The following is a 14,731-nucleotide window of genomic DNA, read 5'->3' on the forward strand; positions in this document are numbered from 1 at the left end:
AATTTAAAAATCACTTCTTTCCCAGCCTCCATTAAAAGTGATGTCCAGAGGATTAGAAGGTCTTTTCTCTCTCAGTTGTTTAACTCAGTCTGGTCCGACAGCGGGAATACTTTTGAGATAACGGTGCTCTAGTTAGAACAGGAAACCTTGCTGTGTGGGGTACAGCACAGGATCTGCAATGCCGCTCAAAGAACTGGAAATACCGCCCTCTACAGGGGATCTGTCTGCCGTCCTGGGCAACATCATTAGCAAGTCTGGAAACCGCCTCAGTAAAGGCAGATCAAAACACTGTAGCAATTAATCGCCTCGGTATCGGGTTGCCTCATGTTCTCTCCAAGGCTAAATCTCATCCCAGTTGGCATAAATCATGTTAGCCAAGAGACACAGGTAGGTCTGATTTTACCGGGGAGTGGGGGGGGAATGGCCCTTATGGGTGGAGGGATTGAATGAATGGGGTGCACAGGGACAAAAGCAAGACTTCACAAAACACACACACACACACACACACACACACACACACACACACACTCATGTCATCTACTGTGTGGGCTAAAGTAATGCTGTATGACTCAAAAAGTAGGGGCTTAACATTTGAAATGCTAAGGTGATGCCACAGTAAAGCAGGGTTGGGATGACACTCCAGCAGACGCAGGTCTGTGGCCATCCTACTCAGAGCGCTCTGATACAAGTTCCCGGATTTCAACAAGAAATTTTTGTTTCGTTTTTTAAGTTCCCCTCATTTCAAACATCTACAGGCAGGGTGCATAGCAGTGCTGGTAGAAATGGGATTGAACGGCCAGGCCTGGAGAGGTAGGAGGTGACTCGAGAGAAGTAAACCTTGTGAGAGTCCTCCTGGCTCCGTCACCGCCTGGCCTGGGAGCAGCAGGACACCTTGGTGTGAACAGCTGGAGAAAAAGGGCTTAGGCGCCACAGCCAGCTGGGTTGCCCAGGGCTGTCAGGCCTCTCTGATTTGGATCACTCCAAAGAAGGAAAATATTGGAAAGACGGCATGATAAAAGATGAAAGTTCTAATATTTACCGGAGCAAACTCGCTTTGCTCTGTGTCAAGAAGCCTCTCTGCAGTACTGGACTCGAAGTCAGACGGATGAGAGGATGATCAGAAGCGATAGGCACGTATTTTTTGCATAGATGGCGAGGTCCTCTGAATAAAGCACTACAGTGAAAGAACAAATTTTTTAATCTACAGCTTCAGGAAATGATGGAAACGCTTCTCCTGGTGAATGATTAAATGCATGTTATCGCCTCCATTCCACAAATAAAAATCTAATTGTAAAAAAAAAAAATCAACCTCAGAGGAAAATCACAGTGTTAGGCAATAAAATTTTCCAAGGTAAAACTTTTAAAGGGACATGCCTGGAAACTGAATCTCTCTCATGTGTCTCTGGAAGGATATATTGCTGTTTCTGCCCAAAATGCTTCAAGAATAAGTTCGGTCACACTTTGCCAATTATTTTCCTTTGGTCAAGAGGACTTCGGTCCACTGCAAAGTATGTGGGTCCGTGAGTTCAATCAAGGATGTGCTTGTGAGAAGCACAAATATGTGGCCACTGACACCAACGCTAAGGATATTGTGGAATAAACTTACTATGAAAGAAACTACTTGTGTTGTGGGTCCAGATGCCCACAGATGACTCAGCCCATCATCAGTCACAGGCATCGCCTTCCTTTGGTCTCATTAGTAGAAAAGCTTATAGTAACTTCACAAACAGCTTGATATGAGCAGCCTGGTCTGGTTCAACACAGACTGGAAAGTAGTTAGGACTCCATGGTTAACACAATTTTAAGGATTAACACTTAAAGCACCACTTTGAGTACTGCTCCATCCCTTAGAGCAAGTGAGGGAAACTATTGCTAATCCTTCAATCTAGTATATTTCTATTTCTAGAAATAGAGTGTACTCCTTCAGCCTGCTGCATAAATGTCCATAGCATCTTTATCTTTAATAGGCAAACATGGAAACAAGTTAACTGCCTGTTAACAGAAGTATAGGCACTTTTATTCACAACAACAACAACAACAACAATAATAATAATAATAATAATAATAATAATAAATGTTTTTGACATGTGACAACAGGAATGTACCTCAAAAATAACTGTGCTGAATAAAAGACTAGACAAAAGTGCATTATGTTCTATTTATATTAAATTCCAGAAAACACAAACTCATCTACAGTGACAGAAAACATATGAGTAGTTTCTTGGAGGCGGTGAAGCCATGTGAGAAGGGGAAAGACCACAGAGAGGCGTTGCTGAATACGCATCATTAGTTCTTTAAGATTTTCATTTGCTTATGCAAGCATATATCAACACAAATAATTTTTAATTGACAAAAATAAGGTTTTGGCCCAGGAAGCACAGTTGCTGTCCTCAGCTTCATGAGTTACAAAATACAAAGTAGCCAGAGGCAGGCCCTGAAAGGCTATCTGGTAGAGAGGCACTCTCTCCTCACAGAGCAATGCCAGTTAGAAAGACAGCAGGTTCTCTGTCAGCACAGCGGAAACATGGGAGCCAGTCTGTAGCATGTCCACTGTGGTCATGTTTTATCAGAAGATAAGAATGAAATGAATTTGAAATACCAATGACACTACTGCCATCATATATAGATGGACTGCCTTCTGCAGCAGCTTTCATTTGAAATATGTGGGGGAAACACTGAACACAGCTTCTAAACTAATTTCTAAAATGTGCCTGTAATTCTGGTAACCAAATTGTCTTTCTCAGACACACACCACTGGGTGGGGTGACAAAGTGAAACCAAGGTTGAAGAGAGAGAACCCAAAGTTCCAATCTCACCTCTGATGGTCCCAACTGGGTCTCCATGTGCCTTTGTTAGCTCCTGTGGGATGAGGATTCTGTTGTTGTAAACATTAAATGAAAATATACATAAACTGCTGGGCATGCATCATGCACTCAGCAACACAGGTGTTGTTTTCCTTGCAAGTTTCTATTGTGAGTGGAACCAATCCCTCAATTGAATAAAGCAATTCAAAGAGAAAACAGCAAAACACTGGTTCTAAGGATCGGTCTCAGAGATCATGCACCTCTGAGGATAAATGAAATCCCTTAATGACATTCAGGAGGGAAAGACTCTGTTTGCAAAATACTTTTTTAAAGCATCATGGCAACAGCTACCCAAATATAAGACATATAGCAACATAGATTTGCAGCTTCTTTGAGAAAATCAAGTTTAAAGAGATCATAAATGCACAGACATCTTTGAACTAAGGCTCAAGTCCTGATCAGAAACTGTACATAGTAAGGTATACATTCTGAGAATCGTGATTCTTAAAAGTTCTGTACAAAAATCTGATGTTTCTAAGATGCTCTGGACAAATGTGTGGTACAATGTAAAAGCACTTCTGTGTATAAAATTATCCACTGACAGATTCAATAAATCTCATCAAAATTGTTTCTCCCTCGCATGTTTTCATGATATGTGGTGAAATGGAGACCAAAGAAAGAAGACGACGGGTAATTTTTATTGTATTTATGTTTTGAAATATGATGTGCTTCCCTTTGCTAATGTATAAGCAGGGTTTTGAAATAATTTTCACATGTAATCTCTTGAATAAGCCAATTGTTTTATAGTAGTTTGGTTTAAATGGATAATAATCGTTTGGTAATTTTTTTAATCTCTAGCAAATCACCGTGGGATATTAATAGAGAAGCATTGACTTGACCCTCTGAAAAGTATTCTATAAAAAAAAAACTACTTGAAGTTCTCAGTAGAAAAAACATGAGACTACAGCTGTGTTATGCAAGCAGCATGATTTAGCTATGTCTTATACATTTGCAATGGGAGATTGGCTGACTGGGTGCAAACTCATGAGTGCTACCAACTGAAGTCTAGAATGAAGGAGAGAAACTAATTTGTTCCTCAGCCCCAAGGTCACTTTGAGGAGGGGGAAAGGACCCACTATACCTGGGAGAGCTCAATAAGGAGAAACTGGCTTTGGCTCCTGCAATTGACTAGTGAAATAATGAACTGTAGCCTCTGACTGATTATATCGTCTGAAGGACTGCCAAGAATACACATTATCAGTTCCTGGGGCCTGTACAAACATTGCTGCTTCCCTCCGTGTAGATTTATGGCTTGAAACAAAAGGTAGCACTTGATTCTCAAGGACGGAGCTGTAAAGAATCTCGTTTGGGGTATGCATGCTGAAAGAGATTGCACTAATAAATACAGTAGTGGGTACAGTTAATCATGTGCTGTGTGCTGCTTTGCTTCCCTTTTCTCACACCTTTTGTTATTTTACTTCCTTGCTCTGTCTCACTTAAAGGATTTTCATTTTTTTAAAAAAAAAAGACTTTGTGGGAAATAATGGAAGAAAGAAAGGCCTTAAGAACTGAAGATCTGCTTGGTTATGGCATATACTGCCTATTGTGTGCCACCACTGCATGCTGCATGCTACTCCGTAGACCTTAAAGGAGGTGTATTGTAGAAAAAAGCACCAACCCCTCCCTTTTTCTGACTGGCACTACATGACTTTTAAGACTATCAAAAACATTGATCAATTAGCAATGAACAATTAAAGCTTTTTAACACAAATGTGTATGGACGGGCCCAGTTCTCTGTCCTTCTTCAAACTAGACTTCATCCCCAGACTGACATTTGACTTTAAAACAAATTGTCAATATTTTTCTATTTGTTAACTTTCTGGTAAATATTGAAATGTACTAAATAGTTGGATATTCTTCTTTAAGAGCCTATCAGAAAAAGGGGATAAATTGTCCTGAAGACTCATAGCAACACAGAGACAGTCTAGGCTCGTAACAGTGTCTTTGGATAGAACATGTTCTCTCCTCTCCACAGCTCAAGCTCCACAGAAATACATCTTATGGCCGTCTTTAAGAGAGACCATACAGAAGCAACAAGCCCTGACGGTGACTTGCTGCCTCTTGATTCCAACAAAATTGAAAGTGAAAGGATCCATCATGGAACCATAGCAGACAAGCAACCAGAATCCTACCTCACAACTGCCGACCTCAAAAAACTCATCCTACAGCTGCTAGATGGAGACCTTTCCTTGGATATGGGGACAGTTCAGTTCACTGATGGTCAGTTGTGGATGCCGTATTTCTGGGTTTAACCTAATTCCGACAGAGAAGCATTTGCTTGTGACTATATGGTAGACTGTCATTTTAACTTGGGGCCCGTAAAGGTATCATTAGTATGACAGGCACATCGTGTGTGGTTCTATTTCTGTATCTCCTCACTCCCTCCTGCGTTTCATGTACTCAGCCCTTGGTGATCATTTTGCACCAAAGATAAGTCTTGCAGAATCCAATGGGTTGGTTATGAATACAACCCACTCCAGAGAGCAGAGTTAGGAACCATTGAAGCAAACTGTGTAAGTCGACCTTCAGTGGGGTCCAAGGAAGATAATCTGTGACATGCTTGGGACTATTAGAGGATGCTGCAGGGAACCCAGGAGCCTGAAACTTGCAGGCACAGGAGATGGCACAATAGATAGGCAGTGGAAATTCCGTTTCACCATGACATGGCATGAAACTGTCCTCCTCTGATAGTTCTGTTAGTTGATTTCAAACAACAAATCACTCTCTCTCTGGAAACGTGGAGGGAGGTTATGGAGCCTTTGAAGGAAGAAGAGAACAACTTCAGACTCGTCTCTGAGACCATCTGTTACTTTGGGTTTGTGTTTTTCTTGAACTTTCTGGGGTGTTCTGAGAACCAGGATGGAGGATGGAGTTGGCTTCCACAGATTCTCCTACATCATAGTGAGGACACTAACCATTTCTGCCTTTGCCAGCTAAGTCGTATTTTTAATCCTCTCTGGATTAGCCATCCAGACTCAATACTTGATTCCAAAGCTATACAGGAAGTCTGGGCACCCCCAAAATCTCTAAACTACTATTCTTTTGTAATCTTTATTATTATTTAATTGACGCATAATAATTATGCACATCCATGAGATATAATGTTATGACCGGATTCATGTGTATAACCACATAATGATCAATACAGTAGAATTATTATATTTATCGCTATTCTGTATCATTTCTTTGTCATGGGAGCATTCAAAACTTCTCTTCTAACAATTATGAAGTAGACAATACATTATCATTAACTATAATCACCCAACTGAGCGATGTAATTCTAGTACTTAGTCCTTCTGTCTAGTTACACTGATTGCTGTACCCATTAACAGCCTCCCCTACCATTTCATCCTGTTCTTTGCAATTCCCAACACATAAGCATGCAAGATGCAACCCTGTATCTGCCCTTCAGTGCATCACCCAGATTAATGACCTAATATTAATCTGTAATTCCAATTTCTTAATTATTTCTAGTAAAACTCCTTAAGAATTCACTATTAACTCACTTTAGTACCTTAACTATTTTATGGCCTAAATCATAAATGAAAATTTTATTTTAACCTTGTGATTTTTTTTTTCACCCAAGAAATCACTGGAGTCTTGTCAGTCTCCAAGCCTGTCACCCAATCAAGGCTGCCAACACCCTTTGCTGATGTCACTCTGGTAAGCAAGCTTCTTGTCTTTCTGTTTAAAACACTCTAACAAAATAATAAGTTTTATAGACTGAGTAGAAAAATATTCTTTAAAATGGTAAATATAAATATTTTATATTTTTAAGGCTATAATTGGGAACCCACTTACAAAACTGTGTTAACAAAAATTAATTCAAATTGAATTTCAAATATTCGAAGACCCAGTTTCGTTGGCTTTAGTTAGCTATTTGTTCCACTTTGAGTCAGATTGTATTCCATGTTCAATACTTTTAAATTTTGTTTTAGTTTTATTTTAATTGTATACATTCATTCATTTATTTGAAGAGGAAGAGAAGATACAGGCATGGCACAGCATACGTATAGTGCCAGAGGACCATTCGCAGAAATTGGTTCTACTGTGTGGGTTTTGGTAATTGCACTCAGACCACCAACTTTGGTGGAGAGTGATTTTTACTGCTGATAAAACTGGCCAGTGCTTTATCCAGCTAGATGAAACACATTTTAATGAGCTAAAATGAATATTAAAACAAATTATAATACTTAATTTGATTTTCAGAAATATCTGTAAAACTTTAATTTTAATTCCTAAGAGCTTACCTAAATTTTTATTTATGGGAGGTGGTAAATGCAAATTAATGTCTTAGAAACTATAAGGAATGGACGAAATAGTAATTATTGTATTTAACTTAAAGCTGGGTCAACTTCGGTGTTCTACAAGTTTTCACTGGAGTGTTCATAAATGGGAATTCTGAGTAACCTCCATGCTCTCTTGTAATAAAAGAAACATGACTGGCACAATCCAAAGCATTTCAGTCATTAGTTAGTCCTATCTAGCAAGACCAGCCAAGAAACAAGAGATCAGGAAGTAGACAAATTGCCAGGCCGGGCCCTGTTGTCCTTTCTGGAGATGGTTCCAGGCTCCTCCTCCATAGAAAAGCCATGCTAACAACAGAATTCTTCGCTAAAATTTAAATAGCAGGATTAAAATGTAAGTACAGCCCTCCTCGCGCACAGAGGAACATCTGTCCGCAACATCTATCTTCCTACATTCACTCTTTAGGATGCCACCCGGAGTCCAGAACTCTCTTTCAGTGATGCAAGGCTTGAGGCAGAGGACAGAGGTGGACCTGCCCTGCCCGGTGAGTTTCTTCCCATCCTATGTTTGATGACATCATTCTCTGAGGACCCGTCGATGTTCCTCCTCAAACTCCTGACAATGCCTTCACTACCCTGGGAAGGTTTATCTCGCCAGCATCACCAGCAGAGGAGAATGCACTGGCAGACTGGTTGAGGACCATGATCCCTTCCAATCCAGTATCTTTCCCTGAGCTCTAGTCACCAGTCCCCTGGGGAATCCTGCCAGCCCTTCCTGGGTGTGGTGAGAGACGCTGAAGCTAAAGCTGCACTAATTAATCCCTCTCAGGGTTGGAAACTGGCACGGAGGAGACCGCGAGGCCCAAATCCATGTCCTAGGGTTATGAGTGGAACCAACTTTTACTTCAGCAGATTATCCCTGCATGTGACTAGCAGGCTGTCTGTGCTCTTTTAACTGTTTTTCTTGTGTTTTATTTTTTGAGGCAGAATTTCCTTGTGTAACTCAGACAGGCCCAGTCTTTCTGCCAGTCTCCTGAATGCTGGGATTTCAGACGTGAGCTGCTCTCACCTGAGAGCTTTTTAGTATGAGCTACCCATAAGAAAATCGCTAACCACTGGAGCCCTCTTGAGTGACACTCTTTTTCTTCTTTTATGTTTATTTTTAATTTGTACCTATTTCTGTTTTCTTAGAGACAACTTCTTACTTTACAACTTTAGTTAGCAATATGTAAAGAGGCTGGCCTCCAATACGTGGCAACGCCCCTTCCGACTCTATAGGTTGCCTGGTAAAAATATCCTTTAAGAAACAGAAGTCTGGGGATCTGAGGCTGATCAGCTCTCACTGCACTTCTCAAAATGAGTGTTTCTGAAGCTGTGTGATGGTTGGGTTTTCTCGGAGTTTTGTTGGTGCTTTAGTTAGAACTCCTTACAAAATATTTCCTCGGTGTTAATTTCCTCATAAATTATATGCAACAGGTAGGTAAGTAATCTCATCTCGGTTTTTTTTTTTTTTTCTGGAATGCATATGTCTTGATAGCAGAGCTTGCTGTACAAATTGAATTTGGTTTAGATGATTACTGGCAAGAAAGTGTCCATTTCGTAGCAGTCATTTGTTGCAGAACTTAAGTTAATAGCTAAAAATCGCCACTTATTTCCTATAAATCTGACATTTGGGCAGTGGTCAGTGGTGACAAATCTGCTGTATGTGTGCCAGCTGGCAGAGTTCATCTGGTCCTGAAGATCCATTTTCATAGAGACTTGCACACATTGCTGGGAAACCCATGCTTGGCCAGAACTGTTTGCTAGAGGCCCCATTCATTCACCTGCACATTAGCCTTTCCATGAGGCTTGGGGGCTTCCTCACAGTTGTGCGGCCATGTCAAAAGAGGCAGTATTCTGATCACTTGTGGGCCCAGAAACAGCACCATTTCTCTCCTTCTGATGTCTAAGCAGCTACAGAGAGTCAAGCAGTTAAAAGCGTAGGTGTTAACTGTCAATGGAAGAAGTATTGAGGAATATTGGGCTACTTATAATCAACTGCAGTGGACATCAACCATCATTTTGGCCTTAAAATCATCTGAGAGTTGGTTGTAGACAATCAGACTTGCTCTTTGGTGGAATGCCCAATGCTGTCCTTGAATTCTTTTCTTCCATTATGAGATCAGAATTGGCATTTCAGGTAGACAAATAAAAATTATGATGTGCCTATGACAAATGCATTATTACACTTTCAACTTGCTGAACTGTACCCACACAAGAATACACCGTGGAACACTAAAGCTAAGGAGAATTCCAGAGATAATCCAGGCTTAACTCTGTGCTTCCAAAATGAGACAGCAAATCTAGAGACAGGAAATGATTTGCACAAGGTCAGGATCAGGACCATCATTCAAGTTTTCTCCAGGGTACACTGCATTTGCTGCGAGTAGACTGATGCCTTTAAAAAAAAAAAAGTGATCTTCAGTCTGATTGGACAGCTCAGCAAGGGAAAATGTCAGCTGCACTAGCTTGCCAACCTGATTTCAGTCTCTAAAACGCCCAGAAAGTTGGATGCAATAGCTCATGTGTGTACTCCCAGCACTCCCATGGGAGATGCAAGGTGGGGACATAAGAACCACGCTGAAGCTCACTAGCCAGCTAGTGCGGAATGTGAAGAGACAGCAATAAGAGAAGCCGGGCCACAGCAAGATGGAAGGAAAGGCCTAGAACTAACTCCCGAAGTTGTCTCTTTACCTCCACACTCTGTGGTACACACAGGCCTGCACTTATACAAACACAACATACACATGGTAAAAATAATAATAACTTCTAGAAAATCCTTTATTTGTCATCTTATAATTTCATACACACACACACACACACACACACACACATACACACATGCACACACACATGCACACACAAAAAAAAACCCACACCCAAGTGCACCCTTTCACTCCCATTAAGATTTTTCTTTTTTTTTTTTTTAGTATTGATAATTTTTTTCCTTTTTTTATTAATTTATTCTTGTTACATTTCAATGGTTATCCCATCCCTTGTATCCTCCCATTCTTCCCTCCCTCCCATTTTCCCCTTATTCCCCTCCCTGGATTGAGCTAGAAATGATCATAATGAGTGAGTTAACCCAGAAGCAGGAAGACTCAAATGGTATATACTCACTTATATCTGCATATTAGCCCAAGGGGCATGTCCCACGAAAGCCTTCACTTACCAGGAAACTGAGACAGAGGGGAGGACATTCTATTGGGACTCTAGATGAGAGAAGCATGGGAGAATGGCAAAGTAGAAGGATCCAGAGGGTCCTAGAAACCTACAAGTAGAACATTATGATAGGCAGATTTGGGCCCAGGGTCCACACTCAAACTAAGGCACCAGCCAAGGACAATACAGGCGGTAAACCTTAAACCCCTACCCAGATCTAGCCAATGGACAGAACACTCTCCACAGTAGAGTGGAGAGTGGGATATGACTTTCTCACATACTCTGGTGCCCCATGAAGATTTTTCAAAACATCCTCCTCCTACCTTCATGTCCTCTGTTTTTTATGCACCCTACTGATTACAATTAGTTCTATCTGCTAAAATGTTAGCAGATATTGTTGGCTTAATCCTCTGAAGGTCTTATACAGGTAACCATAGCTGGCTACAGTTATCTCAATGGCCAAGACATGTCCACAAGCCAGCATTTCCCAGCACTCCTCCCCAGCATCCTGCTCTTTCTTTCTTCCTATCTTCTGTGATGTTCTCTGAGCTTTGGGGATGGAGTTGATACAGATGTCCCATTTAGGGCTGAGCACTCAACAGCCACTCCTCCCCAGCACGTTGACCAGTTATGAGTCCCTGCATTAACCACTACCCACTCAGAAAGAAGCTTCTCTGGCCAACATATCTATGAGTTTAAACATAAATATTTAAAAGGCAAGTTCACAGCATGACCATTTAGCAGAACAACAGACTCACTGGGGTGGGCATATAATCTTCCCAGGCATGAGATGTTTGCCAAGGTATAGGTAGATGCAGGCATGAAATGCTTCCTGCTGAGCAGGCCTCATATCTGATCAGAAAGTGTTTCAGTAACCATGTAGTCATCACTTTTGAACCAGTGGATGCATTGTGCAAGGGGGTCAGGATTATAGCTTATAGCGTGCCATGGCTGAGACCGTCTTTCCTCTCTCGGAAGCCTGCCTAGCATCCCCTGGCACTATGTAAGCTAGTCACAGGGAAAGGTTGTTCTGGTAGGTTGAAGTTGATTTCTCTCTGTCCTGTATCAAAGCAAGCAGGGTCTTCAGCAATTGAATCTTACCATAATGTAACAGTGTGCAATATCAAAGAGCAATATCAAAAGTCTATGTTGCCTTGGATGCCTCTGAGGCCTTCCTGATCAATAATGTGGAGGAAGGTATCTTTTGCCTGCACTGAAATCTTTATTTAATAATCCATGTTTTCTCACTTGGCCAGTATTCTATTGGGTTGTTTTCTTCATGTTTAGTTTTTTGAATTCTTTGCATATTCTAGATACTAATCCTCTTTCAAATAAATAAGCTATCTCTTCACTTGATTGATACTTACCTTTGTTGTACAAAAGCTTTTCAATTTTATGAGATTCCATTTGATGTTTTTGGACTTTTTTCCCTTAGCAATCAGAGTCCTATCCAGAAAGTCCTTGCCTTTGTCTATAGGTAGAAATGTGTTTCACACTTTTTCCTATACCACATCCAGACATAAATGTGTTCCTTGATCCATTTGAAGTTGAGTTTTCTTCAAGATGAGAAATAAGTATTTCATTCTTCTAACTATAGATAATCCAGTTTTCCTAGAACCATTCATTGAAGATGCTGTCTTTTCTTTAATGCTTATTTTGATAATTTTGTCAAATATCCAGTGGGCTGTAGTTGCATGGCCTTGTGCCTAAGTCCTTTAATCTATTCCACTGGTTGATGTGCCTGTGCCAAAAAGCTGTTTTGACTACAATGGTTCTGTATCATAATTTGAAATGATGTACAGTAACATATACACCAGTATTATTTTTGCTTTGGGTTGCTTTGGCTTTATGGGGGTGGAAGGGCAGGTACTCTTAATCACTTAGCCATCTCTCAGGTGTATTTTTAAGGTTTTTGTTGGTTTGTTTGTTTTAAATTGAGTGTATATTTGCATGTGTGCATGTGAGTGTGCTCAGAGGCTTGGATCCTCCTAGAGCTCAAGTCACAAGTATTTTCGAACCATCCAACATATGTCTTGGGGATTGAACTTGGGTCCTTTACAAGAGTGGCGCATGCTTTTAACCACTGAAACATTCCTCCAGTGACAGTTACTACTGCTGCAATATCACCAGCTACTATAGATCAATTTAATTTGGATAGGCTATATGTATCTAGAAATTCATCTGTCTCTTTTAGATTTTCCAGTTATGTGTTACAAATATATGTTTTCAGAGGAAGAGCTAATGATTTAGGCAATCCATTACTATATATTAATATTCTCTTTTCCATCTGTAATTTTATTGATTTGGGCTCTCTCTCTCTCTCTCTCTCTCTCTCTCTCTCTCTCTCTCTCTCTCTCTCTTTCATTAGTTTGGCCAAGAGTTTGTCAATCTTATTTATCTTTTCAAATAACCAACTTGTGCTTCATTGATTCTAAAACAAATACCTTTCAAAATTATCTATCTTTACATTTATTTTTCCCTAAAATTGTAAGTATTTTTTATTTTGCTATTCTGTACATGGTTATAAATAACCGAGACTTCTACTCTCTGACTCTGTCAGAAAACCTGCTAGGCATCACAGGTTTTACCCATAACCACATGTTGCAGAAACAAACACAACTCCAAAAGTCATGGGTGACTCCCTAACTGATGAGCAGATTTGTCTCCCCCTTTAGTTTATTTGTCATTTTTGGCATGTGACTTTCATAGACCACACCTGTCTAAAGCACCTTGCATTTATCCTTGTATTCTATAGCTACTCTTGTACTTGAACTTGCTTTACATTCTTTTGCATGTTTGTTAAAATCCTACTTCATTTTTTAAAAACACATGGTGACTGAAAAGCATGTGCAATGCATTAAGGTCTTATTTTAAAGAGTCAAAAGGAAAAAATGGAAAAGACAACACTTTTGTTGAGGTTGTAATATGCTGAAACTCAGTGTACACCGTGGGTGTACTGCGTACCACTAAGTATTCATGTTAAAATGCTTGATTTTATGTTGATTTTACATTGAGCTTCATCTCAATAACTCTTTAAAGAAGTCAGATGTCTCTGCAGACAAAATCATATTCAAATGAAAATCATGTATATTGAAATATGGCTCAGTTGCTTGTGTGCTTCTCTAGCATACACAAAGCTCTAGGTTTGATATCCAACACATAATATAACTGAATGTGGGAACTACAGAGGAATCTTAGTCACTCTGCGATGTATAAGGCTCTATGTCAAATAAAAGGGAAAATGGGCATCACAAAGTTCTGTAAATTTGCTTGAGGAGGTTTGTGTACTTGGCCCTGCTTCTAAGCAAGCCATATGAGATGGGAGCAGAAACACAGTCCATCATGTCATTTATATCTGCACATTTACAGCGTGGAAACCGTCTTCTCCTATGAGTCCTTATCAAGGAGACAGTCTGAATGTGATGAGCCATGGCCTGTTCTCATCAACCTCCCCAGCATTTAAAACTGGCCTCATGTGTTCTCCACACAGCCTATTCTGGGTATCTGAAATGCGTGCCAAAGCTTACTTCACTATAGTAGTTTGGAGGGAAAGGTTCTGACTGTCTGCCTAATTCAATGACTGATTTCAGAAGAATTAAAGGAGTGAGTGTACTTCTTGGCTTTCATTCAATGATCTCTAAGTAATAATTATATCTCATAACTGGGCTTTTGATTAATATTAAGCAAGAAGGCAGGGGCCCAGTTTGCAAATATTCTATGTAGCCAATTAAAGATAGATTTGTGAGCATTCATCACCTGCCAAGCTGGGAATAGAAATGACAACACTTAAAGAGAAATGGAAATCCTAACTAGGAAACCTTCCTGAAATAAAAGGATGTCCAGCCTACTTATTCATGGAAGAATCACAGGAGAGAACAAACAAACAAAAACCATTAAAAAAAAATAAGAGTGCTGGGTAAATAAAGTTCCAAGATGGCGGCACCTATCATGGACTATATCTGCTCTATCATACTGAGACCAGGGAACAGACAGGGAGCCACAGACTGCAAGAACTGGAGAACACTAGGTGAGTGGGGTCCCACATAGTGCAGACCACAGGCAGGTCTGGCCCTGGGTCAAACAACAGCCCACGGAAGTCCTGAACTGATTCTCCAGACTTTGGAACAGAACCCAACTGTGGACTGCAGTCGGCCTCTATAGCCCAGGTGCAGTGTGTAGGATGGTGGAACACTGGAGCTCCAGTACTGGGGAAGTCTCAGGGAAACAAATGAATCTGTCCTAGGACACCTCCACCCACTCCACAGCAGTTCAAGAAATGGAGGAACAAATCTCAGGACTGGAAGATACAATCATAGAACTCGAAGAAATCATCAAAGAAAATGCTAAATCTGAAAAATTCCTGACACAAAACATCCAAGAAATCAAGGACACCATGAAAAGAAGAAATCTGAGGATAAT

At 40.4% G+C, this 14,731-nt stretch overlaps 1 protein-coding gene across 1 annotated transcript in view; it reads left to right on the forward strand.

The window, feature by feature from the left end:
* The window catches only part of IMPG1 (interphotoreceptor matrix proteoglycan 1), a gene marked incomplete at its 5' end in the record, with an annotated part of 140,878 nt that overhangs the window by 51,325 nt on the left and 74,822 nt on the right, over window positions 1–14,731 (forward strand). The window contains 4 exon segments of the mRNA XM_084754326.1: window positions 3,474–3,494; window positions 4,840–5,084; window positions 6,412–6,527; window positions 7,578–7,656. Of these exon segments, the coding sequence (XP_084610452.1) occupies window positions 3,474–3,494; window positions 4,840–5,084; window positions 6,412–6,527; window positions 7,578–7,656 (461 nt within the window).

Source organism: Acomys minous (assembly GCF_964271855.1).
Source record: "Acomys minous genome assembly, chromosome: 13".
In the NCBI taxonomy this organism is placed as follows: Eukaryota; Metazoa; Chordata; class Mammalia; order Rodentia; family Muridae; genus Acomys; species Acomys minous.